This window comes from Mobula birostris, chromosome 10 (genome assembly GCF_030028105.1).
Source record: "Mobula birostris isolate sMobBir1 chromosome 10, sMobBir1.hap1, whole genome shotgun sequence".
Taxonomy (NCBI): Eukaryota; Metazoa; Chordata; class Chondrichthyes; order Myliobatiformes; family Myliobatidae; genus Mobula; species Mobula birostris.
In genome coordinates this window covers 121471988-121497522 of record NC_092379.1, presented here as the reverse complement: position 1 = coordinate 121497522, position 25535 = coordinate 121471988, and the positions used below count along the sequence as shown (strand labels likewise).

General features: G+C 42.2%; 1 protein-coding gene across 2 annotated transcripts in view; it reads left to right on the top strand.

Moving 5' to 3' along the window:
- Positions 1–25535, top strand: part of LOC140204292 (transmembrane protein 164) — a 149425-nt gene that overhangs the window by 112856 nt on the left and 11034 nt on the right. For both annotated transcript variants that reach the window (XM_072270887.1, XM_072270888.1), the window contains one exon: positions 5849–5949. In XM_072270887.1, the coding sequence (XP_072126988.1) occupies positions 5849–5949 (101 nt within the window). The remainder of the gene's footprint in view (positions 1–5848; positions 5950–25535) is intronic.

Below are 25535 nucleotides of genomic sequence, written 5' to 3'. Positions count from 1 at the left end.
CCCAGGCCTGACATGATATTTCCTCGGACCTTGAGAGAGACTAGTGTAGAAATTGCAGGGGCCCTGGCCGAAATATTTAAAATGTCCTTAGCCACGGGTATTGTGCCGGAGGATTGGAGGGTAGCTCATGTTGTTCCTTTGTTTAAAAAAGGCTCCAAAAATAAACCAGGTAATTACAGGCCGGTGAGCCTGACATCAGTGGTAGATAAGTTATTGGAAGGTGTTCTGAGAGATCGGATATACAAGTATTTGGACAGCCAATGGCTGATTAAGGATAGTCAGCATGGCTTTGTGTGTGGTAGATTGTGTTTAACAAATCTTGTAGAGTTTTTTGAGGAGGTTACCAAGAAAGTAGACGAAGAAAAGGCTGTAGATGTTGTCTACATGGACCTTAGTAAGGCCTTTGACAAGGTCCCGCATGGGAAGTTAGTTCAGAAGGTTCAGACACTGGGTATCCATGGAGAGGTTGTAAACTGGATTCGAAATTGGCTGTGTGGGAGAAGACAGAGAGTGGTAGTGGATAATTGCTTCTCAGACTGGAGGCCTGTGACTAGTGGTGTGCCTCAGGGATCTGTGCTGGGACCATTGTTGTTTGTTGTCTATATCAATTATCTAGATAATAATGTAAATTGGATCAGCAAGTTTGCTGATGACACTAAGATTGGAGGGGTTGTGGACAGCAAGAAAGGTTTTCGATGCTTGCAGAGGGATCTGGACCAACTGGAAAAATGGGCCAGAAAATGGCAGATGGAATTTAATGCAGACAAGTATGAAGTGTTGTATTTTGGAAGGACAAATCAAGGTAGGACATACACAGTAAATGGTAGGGCACTGAGGAGTGCGGAGGAACGAAGAGATCTGGGAGTTCAGATACATAATTCCCTGAAAGTGGTGTCACAGGTAGACAGGGTTGTAAAGAAGGCTTTTGGCATCCTGGCATTCATAAATCAAAGTATTGATTATAGGAGTTGGGATGTTATAGGGAGGTTGTTTAAGACATTGGTGAGGCCAAATTTGGAGTATTGTGTACAGTTCTGGTCACCTAACTATAGGAAGGATGTCAATAAGATTGAAAGAGTACTGAGAAGATTTACTAGGATGTTGCCGGGTCTTCAGGAGTTGAGTTATAGGGAAAGGTTGAACAGGTTAAGACTTTATTCCTTGGAGCGTAGAAGTATGAGGGGAGATTTGATAGAGGTTTACAAAATTATGAGGGTTATAGACAGAGTAAATGGGAATAGGCTCTTTCCACTTAGATTAGGAGAGATAAATACAAGAGGATATGGTTTTAGGGTGAAAGGGGAAAGGTTTAGGGGGAACATTAGGGGGAACTTCACTCAGAGAGTGGTGGGAGTGTGGAACAAGCTGCCACCTGACGTGGTAAATGCATGCTCACTCTAGATGCATGGATGAGAGAGGTCTGGAGGGTTATGGACTGGATGCAGGTCAATGAGACTAGCGGAATAATATTCCGGCCCAGACTAGAAGGGCCGAATGGCCTGTTTTCTGTGCTGTAGTGCTCTATGGTTCTATAGTAATTACAAAGAGGATAAATACCTTTTCAGCCTCAGAATTTTGGTTTTTAATTTTTAATGAATTGTTGACAGGCTTTGGAGAATTTTTCTTTTGATTTGACATGCTGCATGATGTTTTGTAGATTAACTCAAGAAAATCCCACCAGTATATTTTAAATTTAGAAAATGAAGCAGTAAAATGTGAAAATAGTTGTGGGGGTTGAATCCTTTTCCAAGGCACTGGATTTCTTGTCATTTATAAGTATATTTTATGTATCGCACTGTACTGCTGCCAGAAAACAACGAACTTCACAACATATGTCAGTGATCTAAAACCCTGATTCTGATTCTGTTTATCGGCACCTAGAGCAAAACAGGCAAAGTCTAGGCAGGTGCACCCAGTCTGTAGCTCCTCCTGCCTAATATGATCTGGCTCACAATTCCTGGGTGACAATAAAGAGCAGCCTGGAATGATAGATCATCCACTCTTTTCAACTGCTACCGTACTCATCGTAAGAGAGAGGCGAGTTGAAATGCAATATAATATTGCTTTAGTTTAAGAATTTTTGACATAGATTCAGTTCTTTTGAAGTATCTTTAACTAGATTTGAAACACACCGAGTGATGTTAGGGCTATTTAATTCATTCAGTCAATCTACATTGATATATCCCATTACACACTGAACAGGTATGTGGATGGGAAAGGTTTAGAGCAGCCATTCCCAACATTTATTTTATGTCATGGACCCCTGACATTAACTGAGGGGTCTATGGACCCCAGGTTAGGAACCCCTGTTGTAGAGGGTCATGAGTCAAATATAGGCAACTGAGACTGGCTCAGAAAAGCAACTTGATTGGCAAGGACATATTGGGCTGAATGGCCTGTTTCCATTCTGAGAGTTACAAAAATAATTCCAGGATTTGACAACTTGCCATATGAAGTGTATTTGATGGCTCTGGGCCTGTATTCGTTAGAATTCAGAAGAATAAGAGATGACCTAATTGAAACTTATCAAATGGTGAAAGGCCTTGATAGAGTGGATGTGGAGAGGATGTTTCCTATGGTGAGAGAGTCTAAGACCAGAGGACACAGCCTCAGAAAAGAGGGGTTCCCTTTTAGAACAGAAATGAAGAATTTCTTTGGCCAGACAGTAGTCATTGCCACAGGCAGCTGTGGAGGCCAAGTTATTGACTTTTCATCAACGTAGCTAGGTTAGGACATCCATGACGTAACTTGTATTTAATCGAACCTCACACTTTATTGTCTCTGCATAAACAACAACGTGGTTATGTTGATTCCAGGTCAACAATTTAGAACATGAATTCCACTGTTCCCTCTGTACCAATACTCACTCAGGCAACTTGTCCAATTTATATACTGGAAAAGGGGATCTCCATTGGCCAGATGATTGACCTTTTCTTTGCCAAGCCCCTGGTATGGGGGTTCTTCCTTGCGATGGTGGGTCTCTAGAGAGAGTTACCTCTGACAGCACAATCAAAGTGTCCACTTTTATACTCATTCCTTACCAATTCAAATCTCCATTTTATTGGCTCTGCTCCAGGCTAACATCCATTTATTGCCCCCTCCCTAGCAAGTGACAATTGGCAATACAGTATATGGTTCTTTGTTCCCTTCAGTAACCAAATGGCCTAATTCTGTTCCTATATCTTATGGTATATCTCTGAAATCTTGTAAAGACCTACTGATGCAATCTGAGAGAAATTAGGATTGGTAATGTATCCGAGTGTCAAAATCAGCATGGTGAATTTAGTGTTCAGATACAAGAGATTCTGCAGATGCTGGAAATCTTGGGGAAAAAAACAAAATGCTGGAGAAACTCAGCAGATTAAGTAGCGTCTATGGAGGTAAATAAACAGTCAATATTTTAGGCCAAGACCTCTTGGTGTTGGCTGCAGAACACTGACTTCAGTGAAACTGGTAATCCATTGGGAGTGGGTAAAAAGGAAATCTATCAAAATTCTTATAGAATGAAAATAGAAATTGATTCAAATGTTTATTTTCTGCTGGCAGATGCAGATAAAGCCACTGTACAAATCCAGCAAGGACCTCTCTGCATTGATTGGTATGTGTAGTTCCCTGGAATGTAGGGAAAGCTGGTGTTGCTACAGCCTTGAGCGGATGATTCTTAGCTTTAATCTTAAAATGATTATCTGGCGTGAATTCTATAAACCAATACTTTTCTCATCAAATCTTCCATCCCTTATGTATAACAGAATAACAATGTCAGATGATTTGTTTCACATTGAGGAACTCTTGACTCTGTTAGGACAGTAATCCAGATCTTGAAAATGGAGTGAATAACAAAAAAAATAAGGCATCTGCATACTTAAATACTTTGTTTAACTGGGTACCTCAAAACTGGAATCTCGATGTCTCTCTCAGTCATTTATAACAGAGCAGTCCGTTTGAATGATGAATCTGCCATTAAGTTTACATTCCCACCCTGTATCATTGGTACACAGCATTATCTATAGGATGCCCTGTATAAATCTGTACAATTTAGTTGGTGATATTTCTTAGTTTTACAATAGTTACTGCACAAAAATAGCTATAAGGTGGCTACCAAGCGAAAATTGGTACAGATATAGATAATCCTAATCAAAATTGTGAAGTTACTACAACCTTGAAGAATATTTTGACTTCTCGTGTGACTCCTAGGAAGTGATGATGTTGTGTTTAATATAATTTTTCTCACAATGTATGGAGTTTGTAAAGATAACCTTTATTCATAAAAAATTCAAATGTGTAAAATGACAATATTTTCACCACATCACATTTCAATTACTTAGCATGAGATCAATTATCATTGACATGCAACATTTAAGCAGGGAGTTTTAACACCATTTCTATTGTCTGGAGGGTGGGGGAGTTACTGTCATTCTTCCCCAACCCCCCCGGACTGCACCTAGATTCAGTCTGTCTCTCAGCAGGTAGTTCACAACACAGGGTGTGCAGTGCAATCATTATGGGTCTTTCCTTGCATTTGTTGTGATATCAAATAAATGCAGTGGATTCCAGTTAATTGGAACATCAGTTAATCAGGGCAGCTGCTTATTTGGGACAAATCTTAAAGAACAAAATCTAATTGAGAAAATAGCCAGGATTCCCTTTGTTTATTTGGGACACTATGTCGCTTAATTGAGCCAGAAGACTGTTGCTGAACAGTTTCTAACTAGTGTCAGATGTGTGCACTTCATTGTGGTCATTAGACACTGCATCACGCTTCGAGCAAACAGTTTTTAAATGGTGTTATTTGTGTGTGTTTTTTTGTCACTGATAGTTGGCAAGTAATAAGCAGTAAGACATTTCTGAACCGTTTTGCTTACTGCAGTTTCAAGCATTCATGCTTGGAAATGCCAGAGCTGGTCGGGAGTGAAAATGAAGTTATTACAATACTTCAACAAGAACTACAAAGAATTTGAAGGTATCAATGATCATCTAGAATATTACAATGAAGAGTCAGAGGATGCAATCATCAAAAGCATTGTATGAAAGCAGGTCCTTATCTGTACTAGGTGTCTGTGCTAATTTTGTTCATTTACAGTCAGTCGAAAGAATATGGCAGGATACACTGGATGAATTCCTCCATCGATAACTATTGGAAGTTAATACAGAGTTCTACAGTATTGTAATAGTATCGATAGTGTTCTAATTTGTTCCATATTTCAATTAAATACATAATTGTTACTCAGTTAAACAGTAGTTTGTCCTTTTTTATGTACTTTTTTAACAATTTCCATGAAACTTTGGCTTTCTAGCAACCGCTTATTGGTCCCGATGTGTCCCAATTAACCGGAACCCTCTGTACATTGTATTTACATTGGGTGAATGTGGCTCATGTTTCATGTACCCAGGAAGTATTTGAGTCTGTTAGGCAAAACCCAGCCTCACAGTGTTCAGTGGCTGCAAAGTCCGAGAGTGTGGTCTTTCCCCACAGAACCTTTGTAGTGGCTGCACTGAGTTTCAGTGCATTACTAGGCAGGCATCCCTGCACTTTGAAATGTGCCAGTCAGCAACATCCACGTACGGACAGATCCTTACACTGGATGTCCAAACTTCCAGCAGACCTGAGTGCATTTTTCACCAAATTGATGACCTGCAGTTGATGTTGGTCTCAATATGTGTCCTTGGATGCACGGGTACACCATTACACCAGTGTACTTATCCTAGTGTGAAATGAACACAAAGAATGCCTTTGGACAAGCAATCCCTTTTATGGTAAGAGGAGAGATGATGGGCAGTGAATAACTGACAATCTGAGGAGGCACCTTGATGAAATGATTGGCCTTTAAATAAAATGTTTTTGTTTCAGGTGTGTACCAGCCTGAACCATTGGGGGATTTCTGGTGGGCCCTTCTTGCTACTGGACTTCTGTTCTTCTACCATTTCACCTTTTTGCAGATCCTCGGATTGGTGAGTAGAACAAAAGAAAGTGGTCTAGTCCACAACAAGATGTATGGTTTCAGCACAACTTATTCCTGCATTGTCACCTATGAAATTCCACTAGGGCCCAACTAAAACACAGAATTCGTCTAGACACAAGAGGTATGTCAGATACTGGCAATCTTGAACAACACACATAAATTCTGGAGGAATTCAGTAAGTCAGCCAACTTCTATGGAGGGGAGTAAATAGTCGATGTTTTGGATTGGGACCCTGGGTCTGGGTCCAGCATTTTGTGTGAGTTCATATAGGTTTGGATTACATTTCCTTCCTTCCTAGTCTCCTTCAAAGATCAAAGACTGAGGAATTATTAACAAAATAATAAAATGCTGGGAGCCATGCAGCAGGTCCAGCTGTGCCATTGAGGGGACAAACACAGCCAACAGTGCTGAATGAGGATCCTTCGTCAGAACTAGAAAAGTGAGAAACCGAGCTTGTTGAGCTGCAGAGAGAGAGAGTGGGAAAGAGTGCAGAGAACAGAGGGTATACCTGTGATAGGGTGCAGATCAAAGCTGCCAAGCTGACCTTCAAATGATCAGCAGGAGAGAGAAAGGAAAATAGAATCAGAATCTGGTTTATTATCACTGGCATGTGTTGTGAAATTTGTTAACTTAGCAGCAGCAGTTCAATGCAATACATAATCTAGAAGAAAAAAATGAAAATAATAAGTAAATCGATTACAGTATACATATATTGAATAGATTAAAATCGTGCAAAAAACAGAAATAATATATGTATATTTAAAAAGTGAGGTATTGTTCACGGGTTCAATGTCCATTTAGGAATTGGATAGCAGAGGAGAAGAAGCTGTTCCTGAATCACTGAGTGTATGCCTTCAGGCTTCTGTACCTCCTGCCTGATGGTAACAGGGAGAAAAGGGCATGCCCTGGGTGCTGAAGGTCCTTAACATTGGATGCTGCCTTTCTGAGACACTGCTCCTTGAAGATGTCCTGGGGACTTTGTAGGCTAGTACCCAAGATGGAGACAACTAAATTCACAACCCCCTGCAGCTTCTTTGGGTCCGGTGCAGGAGCCGCCCCCCCCCCCCCCCAATACCAGACAGTGATGCAGCCTGTCAGAAAGCTCTCCACGGTACATCTATGGAGCAAGTTGAAATGAAGGTACATTCACATCTATGGAGAGGAGCAAAGGAGGGTTAACTGAACTGTTTAGACCAGGCGTTACCAACCTGGGGTCCACAGACCTTTTGCTTAATGGTATTGGTCCATATCATTAAAGATGTTGTGAACCTCTGGCTTAGACCATAAAACATAGGAGTAGAATGAGGCCATTCAGCCCATCGAGTCTACTCTGCCATTCCATCATTATTCTGAAGGCACCCAGGTGCAAGCATATATCTGTTGAACACATACACCATTGAGTGCAGTTTTGATCACTCTTTTGCAGGAAAGATGTTATTAAACTCGAAAGAATGCAGAAAAGATTTACCAGGATGTTGCCTGAACTTGGGGGCCTGAATTACAAGGAGCGGTTATGTAGACTAGCAATTTGTTTCCTGGAGCATGGGAGAGTGAGGGACCTGACAGAGGTATATGAGGTCATGAGAGGCAAAGAAGGGTGAAAGTACATAGTAGTTTTTCCCCAGGAAAGGGGTGGGGAAAAAAAAACGAATGACATACTGTAGGATTAAGATTAGCGGCAAGCACAGCTTTTTCAAGTAAAGGGCGGCGTATATTTGAAATGAGCGGCTAGAAGTCATGGTTGAGACAGGCATATTAAAGATTAATTACACGTAAATCAAAACGTGCCGTGAAATATGTTGTTTGCGTCAATGACCAACATAGTCCGAATACGTGCCCACTAGTGTTACCATGCTTCCAGTGCCAATACAGCCTGCTCACGACTTACTAACTTTAACCCGTACATCTTTGGAATGTGGGTGGAAACCGGAGACCTAGAGGAAACCCATACTGTCACGGGGAGAATATACAAGCTCCTTACAGACAGAAATTGAACCCTGATCGCTGGTGCTATAAAGCATTACACCAACTGCTACATTACTGTCCTGCCACATTATGGGCAATATTTAAAAGCCATCTAGGTGAGTGCAGAGGGGCCCCCTTGGTTAATGATGGGGGTCCGTGGCATATAAAAGATTGGGGAACCCATGGTGTAGGGGGTTATTGGCCAGACTCCCGCAGTTAGAACGAGGTCACCCCATTGCTATGGATAAGTTGGCCTGAAGGGGCCAGTGTAGATACTGTGTGACTCAATAACTCTATGACCTTTGCTTTATCTGTTCTCCCAATTATACATTCTAGTTGTATCTATGATCAGTTTCTGTACACTGTATTAAAGATCCTACAGTTAATCAATTGTCTCACCATCATGCTCAATTGCTTGATCTCATATTATCGAAATTTAAATTGGGAGCTGCTTTGATAGGTGCCCCACCTTTCACATATAACAGTGTAATTTGAGAGTGAACGTACAGCAAAACGTTGCCTGGGATCAGTGCCTTTTGATGAAATGTTCCAAAATAATCCTGTCATGTCAAAAGCAAATGGTGTTGTTCGTGCTGAAACAATTTGAGGTTTGTGGTTGTCCTCACTAGTTCATTCTCTGTTTCATACGTGGGGATTTTCTCCATGCTGTGGTATCATAGACAGGCCCAGTCCAACGACTGAGTATCAGTTTCTTTCTCTCAGATGCAGCTTGTCATGTAATGTTAGAAGCTCTTTGGCAGTTTAGGGGACCATGGTTGTTGATCAAAGCTTGACTCTGAGAAATATCAGGCCATTTAATCAGAGGGCATCAAAACCAAGTCCAAGGCATTTTCTGATTAGTTGCCAGATGGCATTAAGATCAAGATGTAGATGGTTTTATTACTTTGTTCTTCCCTGCTGCAGAATATTGCCGGTTTTTTTTTCCGTATTTCTGTCCAAATTTCTTGTCTGGAAAATTAAAATCCATAGTCTTAAAATAACTGTCCTTGAGGATTTAGCTGAATTTATGCACTTGTTGTCCGTTGCCCTCCCAGCAGCAATATATTATTTGATTAATCATTCTGCAATCACTGCAGTGGAGTCACCACTGTGTCGATCTGCAGCCAGAAATTAGCTCAGAAATAATTTACTACGAAGAAGGATAGGTTTTCAGCACAACTGATAATTCCCCAGGGTAGTTTCCACTTACAAGAAGGTCAGGCTGAACCAAGCTTTCTTGGACTGCACACGCTATAGTGATAAATGGAGTCAGCTTGAGCAGGTGTTTCATGCCATGGAGCTATACCATTAACCAAAGGGTCTGTGGGCCCCAGGTTGGGAACCCCTGCTAGAAAGGTCTACTCACAAATCAGGAGGCATTGGGGCTGGGGGGTGGGGGAGAAGGGAGTGGGAGGCCAAGAGGAATAATTATGATGAAGGGTGATACAGTATGTGAATTCTGATTGTGAAATGGGACAGAAGGAAAGCAGTTAAGGAAAAGATGGGACAACGATAGAAGGAGGTGAAAGGGATCCTGAGATAAAATAAAGAAATTGAGCACGATATTGTTTATTCTACATGTTCTGAACCTTGCTAATAGGATACCAGCTTCATAACTCGTTTTTCCTCAAAATACACGAGGGGTGCACACAGTACCAAGTACTTGGCACAGTGGATTGCATTGCCAACCTGTTGCTTCAGCAGCTTGGAATGATCATGATCCTGAGTGCTGTCCGAGTCGGGTGTGCACATTCTCCCTGTGCCTGGTTGGGTATCCTCTGGTATCCTCCCTTACCCTGTTACGTACCCCATAACTGGGTTGCCAAACCAGCAGAAATGGACCACTAGTTGGAGTCTGGATTACTAGAAACTAATAAAGTTTTATTAAAGAAATAAGTAATACAGTACTCTAATTGTAAGGATATAAATGCAACAGGTTAGCAATGATAAAACACACATGTACACAGAACTAGGGTAATAGGAATCAACCAAGCTCTATCGCAGTCTAGGGGTAAAATGATCAGTCTTAAGTGACGCAGAGTTCAGTTCAGCTTAGTGCAGTTCGCAGTAATCGCTGTTGTGCCGTTGGGAAGGGAGAGAGAGAGAGAGAGAGAGAGATGCAAATTTGATTCAGGCAGACCTTTGATGTTCTTCGCAGTTGGTTTCGGGCGGACCCTTTTATGTCTTCTATCCTGCTGTGGTCACCGACTGTGACCCCTCCGTTCCGGATACGACTGTTCTTCCGCGGTGAACCTGGCACCCAGGCGAGGGCGGACACACACACCAGGTTCCCACTGATCGTACCTTTGCACCCTGTGCGTCTATGGTTGGTTCCTGCAAACCAGACCTCCAAACTCCCACCAACTTGTGGGGGCACACTGCTCTTCCAGGGTCTCGTAATCTCGTGGTGTCATGCCTTAGCGAACCTGTTCTTTTTATCCCCCTGCTGGGGTATCGCCTGTACATCAAACCTCAAACAGTTCAGGTTCAAAGCAACCGGTCTGTCAATATTCTGAATTGTGTTTCTTTTCCATTATCTCTCTCTCGTCTCTCATTAACATTTTGAACGTTTCTCCATTGTCTCCCTTATCTCTCTCATTAGCATCAATCGTCTGATAACTTGGTTTGTCGTCACAACCACAAAGACTGGGGTGGCACGGTAGTGTAGTGGTTAGCACAACGCTTTACAGTGCAGGTGACCCTAGTTCAGTTCCCGCCGCTGCCTGTAAGGAATTTGATCATTCCCGTGTGGGTTTCCTCCGGGTACCGCCATTTCCTCCCTTAGTCCAAAAACATACTGGTTGGTCTTTAACTGGCCATTGTAAGATGTCCTGTTATTAGGCTCAGATTAAATCGGGGAATTGCTGGCTGACGTGGCTTGAAGGGCCTACATCTTCAAGAAATATAAAATGAAATCTCTTATTAAATAGAGAAGTTTTGATTAGATAGTAAACAATAAATTTCATGACACATGTCTGTGATAATATATTTGATTTGGAATTCTGAGCATGAAGAGGGCACTGTTTCTAGGCTGAAGGGAGATTTTCACTGATAATTAAACTCTAATTCATTTCGACCTATTTAGATGTCACACTCACACAAGAACCTGAAAAGATGCTTAAAATATTGGCCGCTTGCCAGACGTTACAACCGTGTGTAAAATTCCTCTCTACTTATAAGCAAAGTTACAGAAGATAAATGTGTCTTTCTGCATACTTAAATAAGATCTCTTAGTCCTTGCTAATTAATTCTTTGCATGCAGGTGTTTATAAAGTTCCTGTATGGAATACTGCTCACAGTATTTCCTCTCCCTGATGTCCGTGTAGACCTACTGTTAGACTTTTGTGTTCAGCAGTTTAAGCCAGATAATAATGTCAGGTATAATTGTACTACTGTAGTGCCTCTTTTTTTATTTGTGAATCAGGTATTGAATCATTTTATGTTCCATGGTAAAACTAGGCTGTCCACAGTTGCACACAGGGGAGCTTTAGGCTTGATGTAGTTTAGAGTTGTCTACTAGCTTCTCCAGAGATCAAATCCTTTACAATGGGATTTACCAGATAGTTGAAACTTTTGTGAAGAAAGTTCAGCTCTCCAGTCTCATCATAAAATATAACAAGGCCTTTTTAGCTGTGTCTAAGATCAATCTAACCCTTTCCTAATACATAGCCCTCCATTTTTTTTTCTATGATCCATGTGCTTATCAAAGAGTTTCTTAAACATTCCTAATGTATCTGCTTCTACTGCCACCCTTGGTAGGACATTGTATTAGCCACTTTCCACTTTGGGAAAAATCTGCAGCTAGCAACTCAATCTATACCTCTTATCATCTTGTACACTTCTTCATCCTCTTCTCTCTCTCTTCTCTCATCCTCCTTTGCTTGAAAGAGAAAAACCCAAACTTGCTCCATAAGGCATGAAATTCACTGGACTGAAATTGCAATGGGTGTTAAGTTCAAAGTAACGTCATATACTACCTTGATATTCATTTTCTTGGAGTCATTTATGGAAAAAAAAGGAAACACAACAATATTTACTGAAATCTATACATAAACAGGCAAAGTTTGATTGAACACCCCCCCCCATACACAGAAGAAAGTGAAAATACTGAGAACATGAGTTGTAAAGAATCCCTAAAAGTGAGTCTGAGGGTGATAGAATCAATTCAGAGAGGTGGTGAGGGAAGTTATCTACACCAGTTCCTGACCCTGGTGGTCTAGAACTTAAAGCTACTCTACCCGCTGCACAATGGAAGCGGTGCGAAGAGGACATGGCCTGGACAGTGGTGGTGTTTGGTGACGGATGCTGCTTTCTTGTGGCATTGCTCCACGTAAGTGTAGTCGGAGGTGGAGAGGGTTTTGCCTGTGATGAACTGGGCTTTCTGTGGCCTTTTCCATTCCTGAGCATAAGTGTTTCCATACTGGGCTGTAATGCAATCAGCAAGCATACTCTCCATCATGCATCCATAGATATCTGTCAAAAGTGCTTCCGAAACCGAGCACGAGTAATGTTCTTACACCCCCATCCCCCATCCTTTTGACCCAAAGGCACACATGATTTCTACTCAGAATCCCCTGCTATCTGTAAGGAGTTTGTACATACTCCCTGTGACTGTGTGGGTTTCCTCTGGGTGCTCTGGTTTACTCCCACAGTCAGTTGGTGGGTTAATTGGTTGTTGTGAATTGACCTGTGATTCGGCTGGGGTTAAAACATGGCTTGCTGGGCAGCTTGACTTGAAGGGCTGGAAGGGCCCACTCTACAACGTATCTCAATAAATAAACCAATAAAAAGCTGCTTGGGGAAACTTCCTTCAATCTATTTCCTGTAGACACTGTTCACACGCTCACAGCATTCGCTCGGTGCATCAACAATTTCCAGGGTTGGATTTTTAGATTTCATCTGTGCTTTCTACTACATTTCCCTAAGTCAGTTTCATGGAATTCAGTTAACTGAATTTTGGAGCTATTTTGTACACTTAATATATGCCACCAAGAATGATGACCAGAAGGTATCCAGCTCACACAACAGAGCATCCTGTTGTTTTGTACACAGTCCCATTGTATGTGTAGTCTAAATGTTATGTGTGTTAACACCTGAAATGACAGTGGTGACTCAGGAAACACTGTAGAACAACAGAGGGGCCTTGGTGAATGAGACCAAGGACCTCTGGTGGTTATGGTGCAGGTGGTGAAGAAAGCATGTGGGATTCTTGCCTTCATTATCTGAAGGTAAATATCACACCCTACTTACCTTTAGCTAACAGGGAGACTGTGTTACAACAACAGTTATCTGAGGTAGTGTGAACCATTCTGTTGCCACAGAGGTAACAGGAAGGATGTAATTATACTGGAAAGGGCAGAGATGGGATTCACCACAATATTCCCTGGGATGGTGCACCTCAGTTATGAGGAGAGACTAGATTTGCTAAAGACCAGAGGAGGTTGCTGGGCAACCTGGTAAAAACAAATGAAACTTGGAGGAACTTAGACAGGATAGCCTAGATATCTTAAAACCAGAAGGCGTAAGTTTGAGGTAGAGGGTAAGAAGTTTCGGAGGGGATCTGAAGGGCATTTTTCCTCCACCCAGAGACTGAGTGGAACGAGAAACCTGTGGAAGCAGATACTCTCAAAGCATCTTGACAGGAACGTAAATCGCCAAGGCCTATAAGACTGTGGACCAAGTACTGGTAAATGTGATCAGTATTGATGAACGATTGGTGTTTGGCATGGACAAGGTGGATCGAAGGCCTGGTTCTGTGCTATGTGACTTCTGACATTATGACTATGATTCAGATTTGGCTTCAACTTACTAAACGAATGAGGCAATTGAATGATAGCTTAGACATTTAGAACACTAACATTTTATTTTTCAGTTTCTTTGTCATGAAAGGAAGTAGCTGAGAACACAGTAGAAGCTATAACCGTAATTTAAAGAACTTTGGAAGATTGGAAAACTAAAGCTGCAGGGGGATGGGAACCGAAACATCAGAACAGGTTGTGGAGACAGATGTTGTTAAGTCAGGAATCAAAAGGTTGAGCATGGCGGGACTTGTGTTCTGAACTGCATGTATTTCAAGCAAGCAGTATTGTAAGAAAGACGGATGAGCTTAGGGCAGGGATCAGCACGTGGAATTGTTCCATTGTAGCTGTTAGTGAGTCATGGTTGTAGGAGGAGCTGAATGACAGCTCAATATTCCAAGGTTCCATTGTTTTAGACATAGTGCAGGAGGGATAAAAGGGAGGGGGGAAAATGTCACAGCAGTGCTCAGGCAGGTCAGACTGGAGAGCTCATCTAGTGAAGATTTATGGGTAGAGAGGTATGACCATGTTAATGGAACCATATTATAAACCATCCAATTAGTCCTCAGGAGTTAGAGAAACAAATTTGTAGAGAGATCATAGACTGAAAAAAGATCTAGACATGCCCAGACATCACCCCTGTAGAAGATGGCAGAGTTTGTCATCAAAATGACAGTTATAATCGATACCTGGCCCGGCTTGAAGCCCGAGAACAACTTATTAGATCATAGACTGTTATAAGAAACGTAAGATTGTGATGGTAGGTGATTTCAGTTTCCCACGTATTGAGTGGGACTCCCTGTAGAAAGAGGAGCTGGATGGGAAAGAGTCTGTCAAATATGGAATGTGTTCAGGAAAGTTTCCTTAATAAGAGCATAGAGGTCCCAACTAGATCTCCTATTAGGGAATGAAACAGGGCAGGTGACAGAGGTTTGTGTAGGGGACCACATTGCATCTAGGAATCATAATGCCATTAGTTTCAAAGTAATTATGGAAAAGGGTAGGTCTGGTCCCCAGGTTGAGATTCTGAATTGGAGAAAGGCCAAGTTTGATGATATCAGAAAGGATCTGGTAACTATTGATACAGGCTGTTTTCTGGCAAAAGTGTACTTAGTAAGTAGGAGGCCTTCAAAAGTGAAGTTTTGAGAGTATAGAATTTGTATGTTCCTGTCAGAATAAAAGGCAAGGATAAGTGGTTTAGCGAACCTTGGATTTCAAGAGCTTTTGAGGCCCCAGCTAAGAAAAAGAGGGAGGTGCATAGCAAGGTTAAGGGTGAAAGGTGAAATGTTTGAGGGGAATATGAGGAAGAACTTTACTCAGAAGGTGGTGAGAGTGTAGAACAAGCTGCTAGTACAGGTTATGGAAGTCGGTTTGATTTTTGGATTGAAAAAATCAAAGAGAAATTTGGATAGGTACATGGACAGGAGGGGTAGGGAGGGCTGTGGTCTAGGTGTGGGTTAATGGCACTAGGCAGATTAATTGTTTGGCAAGGACTAGATGGGCTGAAGGGCCTATTTCTGTGTTGTGTTCTATGACTCTATGGAAAAAGTCACATGGACTTCTGCTACTTAACCAAGTGTGAGAGGGAGACCCAGTTAGCCACAGAGGTGAATTGTAAGCGTATAGATTACAGAGAGAGATCAGTTTCTTGGCTTGCATCTCTCCTTCATCATATCAGGTGCTGGAAGGGAAAATATAGAATATCTTCTATATTTCCTGAGATGATTTTTGAATATTTGGTGGTATAATTTATAAATCATATTACCTTGTTTTATCAATTTCCTTGAATATTTACTAAGCTTGTCATGGTTCACACAGTACAGTACTGTACAGGTTGGAGCTTTTTATCTGCTTGTGTTTAGCACATTCCTTATTTATATGCTAAATAGAATATGGTTGCATCCTGCCTTTTAATCCAATGATGTGAAAAATCTTAGCAAGTTTCAAATAACAGCTGCCTGAAATATAAATTCTGCCTGCACTTTTTAATTTGTGTTACACTCTATTTCATCTGCCAGGGACATCGTAACAGATCTTGTACAGAATCAAATTACTTTCAAGTTACTGGTATATAGTATCCATTTTTCACAGAACAAGTTCTTTGGTGATACCCAGTTAATAGTGGTGTTGTTCAAGGGAATTCTAATAGCCAGGTTATAACCCTTTCTCAGAGGGTCTTTAAATCCGGCTATGGTCAATGACTAATGTCTCACCTGAAGCATGTCTCCAGTTACAACAGTGATTTCTATCGAGATTTATAGTGAACTCTGAAACCAGCTATAAAAAGTAAGTTTAAACAAATCATGAACACAAAAGATTCTGCAGGTGCTGGAAAGCTTGAGCAATGCACACAAAGTGCTGGGGGATCTCAGCCAATCAGGCAGCTTTGATGGAGGGGAATAAACAGTTGACATTTCGGGCCAAGACACATCACCAGCACGGGAAATAAAGGGGGGATAAAAGCCAGACTAAGAAGGTAGGGGGAGGGGAAGGAGTACAAACTCCGGGGTCAGAAACCAGAATAGGATAGGACCTCCAGTGTAGTAATTTCTGGATTGCTACATGTGCCACACACCAGTGAGGGTACATATAGGATGATTTGGCAGATGAATGCGTGGCTGAGGAACTGGTGCAGGGGGCAAGATTTCAGATTTCTGGATCATTGGGATCTCTTCTGGGGAAGGTATGACCAATATAAAAAGGACGGGTTACACTTGAACCTGAGGAGGACCAATATCCTTGTGAGCTGGTTTGCTGGAGCTGTTGGGGTGAGTTTAAACTAATATTATAGGGAGATGGGAAACTGAGTGGTAGGGCTGTGGATGGGGAAGTTGGTGTACAAGTAGATGCAGTGTGACTATGAGAAAGGATAGGCAGATGATAGGGCAAAATTTCAGTCAGTGGGATGAGTTGAAGTGTAACATGGGAGCAAAATCAAAAAGGGTGATGAATACAGGACTGGAGGTTTTGTATTTGAATGGATGTATAATAGGGAATGAGTTAGATGATCTTGTAGCACAGTGAGAGACTGGCAAGTATGACATTGTGAGCATCACTGGGTCATGGGAGCTTAACATCCAAGGATGCACATTGTATTGAAAGGACAGGCAGGTAGGCAGAGGGGGTGGAGTGGCTTTGATGTTTTAAAAAATGAAATGAAAGAAAGAAATGACATAGGATTGGAAGGTGTCGAATGCTTATGTGGAGAGTTAAGAAACTGCAAGGGTAAAACGACCCTGATGGGAGTTATACAGGCCTCCAAACGATAGCCAGAAAGAAGGGTACAATTTACAATGTCAGTTAGAAAACGCATGTAAAAAGGCCAATGTTATGATAGTTATAGGGAATTTCAATATGCAGACAGATTTGGAAAATCAAGCTGGTGCTGGATCCCAAGAGATGAAGTTTGTAGAATGCTTACAAGATTGTTCTTTAGAGCAGTTTGTGGTTGGACCCACTAGGAGAAAGACAGTTCTGGATTGGGTGATTAGGAAGCTTAAGGTAAAGGAGCCCTTAGGAGGCAGTGACCATAATCTGTTAGGATTCACCCTGCGGTTTGAGGGGGAGAAGCTAAGTTAGATGTATCAGTATTACAGTGGAGTAAAGGGAATTACAGAGGCATGGGAAAGCAACTGGCCAAAGTTGACTGGAGAAGGACACCAGCAGGGATAATGGCAGAACAGCAATGGCTGGAGTTTCTGGGGGTAATTCAGGAGGAACAAGATAGACACATCAGAGGGGAATAAGAATCTTAAAGGGAGGATGCAACCGTGGCTGACAAGGGAAGTCAAAGACAGCATAAAAGCAAAAGAGAGGGAAATAATACAGCAAAAATTAGCGTGAGGATTGGGAAGCTTTTAAAAATCAACAGAAGGCAACTAGAAAAGCCTTAAGGAGACACTAGTAGGATGCCAGAAATTCAAGAGTATCAGCAGGCAGAAGTGAGTGTCGTATTACAAAGCAGAAGGTGCTTGGGAAACTGAAGGGTCTGAAAGTAGATGGAGTCACCTGGGCCAGATGGACTACACCCCAGGGTACTGAAAGGGGTAGCTGAAGAGATTGCAGAGCCATTAGTAATGACCTTTAAAGAATCTCTAGATTCTGGAATAGTTCAAGAGAATTGGAAAACTCCGTATGTCACTTAACTCGTTAAAACAGGAGGGAGGCAGAATGCAGGAAATTATAAGTCAGTTAGCCTAACTTCAGTGGTTGAAAAGATGTTGGACTCTATTATTAAGACCTTAAGACCATAAGGTATAGGAGCAGAAGCAGTCCATTCGGCCCATCAAGTCTGCTGTGCCATTCAATCATAGGCTGATCCAATTCTTCCAGTCATCCTCACTCTCCTGCCTTCTCCCCATACCCTTTGATGCCCTGGATAATCAACAACCTATCTATCTCTGCCTTAAATACACCCAATGACTTGGCCTCCACAGCTGCTCATGGTAACAACTTCCACAGGTTTACCATCCTCTGAATAAAGTAATTTCTCTTCATCTCTGTTCTAAATGGACATTCTTCAATCCTGAAATTGTTCCCTCTTGTCCTAGACTCCGCTACCATGGGAAATAACTTTGCCATATCTAATCTTTTTAGGTCTCTTAACATTTGGAATGTTTCAATGATATCCCCCCCTCATTCTCCTGAACTCCAGGGAATACAGCCTAAGAGCTGCCAGATGTTTCCCATATGATAACCCTTTCATTCCTGGAATCATTCTCGTGAATCTTCTCTGAACCCTCTTTAATGTCAGTGTATCCTTTCTAAAATAAGGAGCCCAAAATTGCACACAATACTCCAAGTGTGGTCTCAAGAGTGCCTTTTAGAGCCTTAACATCATATCCCTGCTGTTCTATTCTATACCTCTAGAAATGAATGTCAACATCGCATTCGCCTTCTTCACCACCGACTCAACCTGGAGGTTAACCTTTAGAGTATCCTGCACAAGGACTCCCAAGTCCCTTTGCATCTCTGCATTTTGAGTTTTCTCCTCATCTAAATAATAGTCTGCTCGTTTATTTCTTCCACCAAAGTGCATGACAATACATTTTCCAAAATTGTATTTCATTTGCCACTTTGCCCATTCCCCTAAACTATCTAAGTCTCTCTGCAGGCTCTCTATTTCCTCAACACTATCTGCTCCTCCACCTATCATTGTATCATCGGCAAATTTAGCCACAAATCCATTAATCCCATAATCCAAATCATTGACATACATCTTAAAAAACGGCGGTCCCAACACCGAACCCTGTGGAGCTCCACTGGTAACCGGCAGCCAGCCAGAATAGGATCCCTTTATTCCCATTCTTTGTTTTCTGCCAAATAGTCAATGCTCCACCCATGCTAGTAACTGTAATTCTATGGGCTCTTATCTTGCTAGCCAGCCTCATGTGCGGCACCTTATCAAAGGCCTTCTGGAAATCCAAGTACACCACATCTACTGCATCTACTTTGTCTACTCTGCTTGTAATTTTCTCAAAAAGTTGCAGTAGGTTTGTCGGGCAGGATTTTCCTTTCAAGAAATCATGCTGGGTTTGGCCTACCTTGTGATGTGCCTCCAGGTACTCCGTAATCTCATCCTTAACAATCAATTCCAACAACTTCCCAACCACTGATGTCAGGCTAACAGGTCTATAGTTTCCTTTCTGCTGCCTCCCACCCTTCTTAAATAGCAGAGTAACATTTGCAATTTCCCAGCCATCCAGTACAATGCCAGAATCTATTGATTCTTGAAAGACCATTGTTAATGCCTCCGCAATCTCTCCAGCTACTTCCTTCAGAACCCGACAGTGCATTCCATCAGGTCCAGGAGATTTATCCACCCTCAGACCATTATGCTTTCTGAGCACGTTCTCAGTCCTAATTTTCACTGCGCATACTTCACTTCCCTGACACTCTTGAATGTCCAATATACTGCAGATGTCTTCCACTATGAAGACTGATGCAAAATACGCATTCAGTTCCTCTGCCATCTCTGCATCTCTCATTACAGTATCTCCAGCATCATTTTCTATTGGTCCTATATTTACCCTCAATGCTCTTTGACCCTTTATATACTTAAAAAAGCTTTTAGTATCTTCTTTGCTATTAGTCACCAGCTCCTTTCATAATTCTTCTTTTCCATCCTAATGACCTTCTTAGTTCCCTTCTGAAAGTTGTTAAAAGCTTCCCACTAGCTTCGGCTTTCTTGTAAGCCCTCTCTTTTGCTTTTACTTTGGCTCTGGCTTCACTTGTCAGCCACGGTAGTGTCCTTCTTCCATTCAAAAATTTCTTCTTATTTGGAATATATCTGTCTTGCACTTCCCTCATTTTTCACAGAAACTCCAGCCATTGCTCCTCTGCTATCCTTCCTGCTAGTGTCTCTTTCCAGTCAACCTTGGCCAGTTCCCCTCTCATGCCATTGTTATTTCCTTTATTCCACTGAAACACCGACACATTGGAATTTAGTTTCTCCTCCTCAAATTTCAAAGTTCTAAAAAGCCATCCCTTAGAGATTCTACAAATTCTCTCTCTTGAGGTCTAGTACTGGCCTGGTTTTCCCAATCCACTTTCCTGTTAAAACCCCCAACAATTATCATGACATTGCCCTTCTGACATGCCTTTTCTATCTCCTGCTGTAATTTGTAATCCACATCCTGACTGCTGTTTGGAAGCTTGTATACAACTGTCATTAGGGTCCTTTTACACTTGCCATTTCTTAACTCAACCCATAGAGACTCTACCCCTTCCGATCTAATGTCATCCCTTTCTACTGATTTAATATTATTTCTTATACACAGGGCCACACCACCCCCTCTGCCTACTAACCTTTCTTTCCATTCAGCTCCCAATGGCAGCCATTTTTAGCCAAGTTTCAGAGATGGCCACAACGTCATACTTGCCAATCTGTAGCTAAATTTCAAGATTTTATTTCTTGTACTGCATGCATTCAAATATAACGCTTTCAGTCCAGTATTTGTTGCTTTCCGTTTTAACTGCACCACACCTCTTTTCCCATTGGCTGTGACTATGCCTCATCTCCTGCCTGTTCTTTCTATAATCTCTGTTGCACACTATCTTTGACTTATTTCTGTTTTCCCCTTCCTCTTCCCCATCACTCTGGTTCCCACCCCCCTGCCAAATTAGTTTGAACCCTCCCTAACAGCTCTACTAAACCTGCTTGCTAGGATATTTGTGTTCAGGTGTAACCCAGCCTTTTTGTACAGGTCATACCTCTCCCAGAAGAGGCCCCAATGAACCAGGAACCTGAAGCCATGCCCCTTACACCAGTCTCTCAGCCACACATTAATATGCCTGATCATACTGTTCTTGCACTCGTTAGCACGTGGCACAGGCAGCAATCCTGAGATTACTACCCTGGCGGTCCTGCTTTTCAGCTTCCTACCCAATTCCCTGAATTCTCTCTTCAGGACCTCCTCCCTTTTTCTACCAATGTCATTGGTACCAACATGTACCAAGACTTCTGGCTGTTCACCCTCTCCTTTCAGAATACTCTGCACCCGATCCGAGACATCCTGTACCCTGGCATCTGGGAGGCAACACACCATGCGGGTCTCTCTATCAGGCTGACAGAACCCCGTCTGTTCCTCTCACTAGGGAATACCCTATGACTACCGCATTCCTCATCTTCTTCTCTCCCTTCTGCAGCACAGAACCAGGCTCAGTGCCAGAGACCCGATTGCCGTGGCCGTCCTCTGACAGGTCACCCCTCAACAGCATCCAAAATGAGATGACGATTGCTAAGCGGGACGGCCACAGGGGTGCTCTCTGCTATCTGAGCTCTTCCCATCCCTTCCCTGACAGTCATATCGTTCCTTAGAGAAGGGATCTAAAACAGCTCACAGTACTCCGTGTGGTATTAAGGATGAGATTTCGGGGTACTTGGATACACTTGATAAAATAGGCAAAAGTCAGAATGGTTTCCTTAAAGGAAATCTTGCCTAACAAATCTGTTGGAGTTCTTTGATGAAATAATACTGGTCAGTGTCAGAACCACTTGTTTTCATGTTAATCTGTATGTTACTAATTTGGATGATGGAATTGGTGGCTTTGTGGCCAAGTTTGCTGATGATACAAAGGTAGATCAAGGGACAGGTAGTGCTATGGAAGCTGGGAGTCTGTAGAAGGATTTAGACAGATCGGGAGAATTGGAAAGTAAGTGGCAGATGGAATATAGTGTTGGAAAATGTATGATCATGCACTTTGGTAGAAGGAATAAACAGGGAGAAAATTAAAAAATCAGGGGTGCAAAAGGACTTTGGAATCTTTGGGCAAGACTCCCTAAGGGTTAATTTGTAGGTTGAGTCAGTGGTAGGGAAGACTAATGTCAGTATTAATTTCCGGCGGACTAGAATATAAAAGCTGAGGCTTTATAAGGCTTTGGTCAGACCACCCAGAGTACTGTGAGCTGTTTTGGGTCCCTTCTCTAAGGCAAGATGTGCTGGCATTGGAGAGGGTCCGGAGGAGGTTCACGAAAATGATTCCGGGGATGGAAGGGTATGAGGAGCATTGGATGCTTTTGAGCCTGTACTCAGTTTAAAAGAATGGTGGGGGGGGAGGCATTTCTCATTGAACCCTATCAAGTATTGATAAGCCTAGATAGAGTGGATGAGCAGAGGATTTTTTTTCTATAGTGGTGGAGTCCAGGACCAGAGGGCACAGCCTCAGAATAGAAGGCTGTCCATTTAGAACTGAGTTGAGGAAGATCTTATTTCACCAGAGGTTGGTGAATCGGTGGAATTCATTGTCACATAATGTGGAGGACAAGTCACTGGGTTTATTTAAAGTGGATGTTGATGAGTTCTTGATTAGTAAGGGCACCAAAGGTTACGGGGCGAAGGCAGGAAAATGAGATTAAATGGGAGAATAAATCAGTCATGATGGAATGGCAGAGCAGACTCTATGGGGTGAATGGCCTAATTCTGTTCCTATATCTTCAGGTCCTACGGTCTAAGATGGTGGATCATGTACTTTTTACACTCTGTGTAAAGAAGTTACCTTGCAGGTCTCTGTAAAATTGCCTCCCTATTATCTTGTAGCTATGCTGTTTAGTTTTTAACTTCCCAACCCTGGAGAAATGAATGATGAAGGCCAGCATGCTGAAGACGCTCTTCAGCATCCTGCCTGCTTGCACAGATGCTTTCAGTTTGCTGTGCACTTGTACTCCCTGGTCGCTCCATTTCACAACACTTGTCAATGTCCTGTCATTGACATCCTCAGCCCATCTCTCAAACTTATCAAGATCAATTTGTAATTCATTGTATCCTTCACTATCAACAAGATCCCCTAATTCAGTACCATCAGCATGCTTGCCATATGCATTCGTATCCAAATGATTTATATAAATAATGAATAAAAGGCCCCAACACTGACTACTGGGGCTTCCCACTCAGCACAGGCCTCCAGTTGGAGAATGGACCCTCAACCATCATCTTCTGCTTCCTATCATCGAGCGAGTTCTGAATCTACTCACCTCCCTTGTATCCCATGTGATCTAATCTTCCAGATCAGCTGCCATGGACTTTGTCAAAGGTCGTGATAAAGTCTATTTGGATAACAGACACTGCCCTATCTGCATCTCACTCCTTAGTTACCTCTTCAAAAGACATCAAGTGATTCCTCAGACATGTCCTCCCACTTGTAAAACCATGCTGACTATTCCGGGTCAGACCTTGACTAGCCAAGTGGTGGTAGATCTTGTCCCTCAGAATTACCTCCAATAACTGCAACTGAAGGTAGGCTCACCATGTGTAGTTCTCTGGCCTGTCCTTCCCACCCTCTATGAACAGTGGAACAACATTAACCACCCTCCAGTCTTCTGGAACTTCACCAGTGGTGAACAAAGAAGCAAATATCTCGAGAAAGGCCGCTGTGATTTTCCTTCCCTGCAGCATAGGTGCTGCTATCTGAAGATGAGGTTTAACTGAAGCTTCGACTGCGCTCCATGGTATTTGTAGAAGGTTCTCCATGGTGATGATACATCGGAGAAACAAACTTCAGCCCACTGGTTCACTCATCAACCAACTGCACCCATTTACACTAATTCTGTTCTTTCCCACTCAAGTTTTACCACTTTTCCACACATTGGGGATAATTTCTAGTGGCCAGTTAACCTGTTTAATAATTTGAAGAAAAGCAAGGAAGGTGTACCGACAGTCTTAGCAAATAGACCTTTGTAGATGGTTGGTCATTATCACACCACCTCATTGTTACTTGCTCTGTACAAATTGGCTGCTTTGTTTTGCTTCATTGCAAAAGTGAGTACACATGAAGTTCTTTATTAACTCAAAGTATCTTCCAGAGTTAAGAGTAAATATTCTGTCACTATAGCTGTTCTAGGACCACGTGTATATTTATAGGACACGCACCCACTGATCTATTGCTGTATGCAGCAAGTTAAACATAGTGGGTTTGGAAATATACGGTACTGTACAAAAGTTTTTGCCACATATATATGGCTAGGGTTCCTAAGACTTTTGAACAGTACAGTACTGTATTAGTCAACGTGGAACGGAGAAAAGTTTGTAAATCTGGCAGGAGCAAAGCATGCTGGGAATGGTGAGGGTGGAGCATCATGGGAGGGGTGTGGGACAGGTGGCAGAGGAGTACCAGGGGTGGGAGTCGCGTGAGTGTAGACACACCCAGCCCTGAGACACCAGGTAAAAGTCATTTGATTGGTTTTTTGGTCATTACAGAATGTCTCTGGTGCATCCCACTCCCCACCCTCTCCCTTCCCCTTTTCCCAACCACAATTCCTGTCTCCCCACCCCCCTCCCACTCTCAGTCCACAATAGAACCGTATCAAAATCAGATTTACCATCACACACATATGTCATGAAATTTGTGTGTTTTTTGCAGCATTACAGCGTAATACATAAAATTACTATAGTACTAAGCAAAAGTCTTGGGTACCTAGATGCATATACACCTAAGGCTTTGGTGCAGTACTGTGTTTGCGTACGTGATGCGTATCTGCAAACCCTAATCAGGGATTTCATTTTTAATGTCGCAATGAAAGTGAAACTTAGGTTTATTTAACACTTTGACTGGCTCTTCGCAGTGAGTCATTGTAAATTAGTAGGGTTTTTATATTTTCCAAAGCCTCTAAACATTAACTGGAGCAAAAGTGAAGGTAAAGAAATTGAAAAGCAGGCTAGAGACTGGAGCTATTTTTAGTTGCGTGGATGCATGACCATGTAGCATGGGTATGGGATTGCTCATTTGAGAGACAGTGTTCAGCAGAAAGGGCAATTATTGTTGTAAGCTGTTATGTTAATAACATGGTGTGTTGCAGCTGTCATTCTCCAAAGGGAGCTCCGACTTCAAGTGGATATTAATTATCTCTGTAGAGGAGGATGAGTATTGCAAGGCCAGTTAATTCCATTTTAGCCCTTCAAATGTGGGATGGAATGTAGAATAATTCATTTCCAGTTTCATGGCAGGGTGGCCTTTTGCGGGAAAGAACTAAGTCTGGCCAATGCACTACAGTCAAAAATATAATTAGAAAGTCAGAAGGAGTTCTCACAAGGAGCAGACACCGATTATACAGCATATATGTGGGAACTTTCTTTAAAAAGTCTTCCGGCATTCCACTGAGATGTGGTAACCCTTTTCTTTGTCAATCATGAGTCTTGCAACGAAAAAAAATTAATTTTTTTAAGGAAAGAGCTACATAGATTCCTGATAAGCAACTAGAGTGAAGGTTACCAGTGGGAGATTGAAATGTGAAGTTCAGATGTAGTCAGATCAGCTGTAATCTTATTAAGTGAAGGGGCTAGGCTCAAGGAGTCAAGTGGCCTACACCTCCTATTTC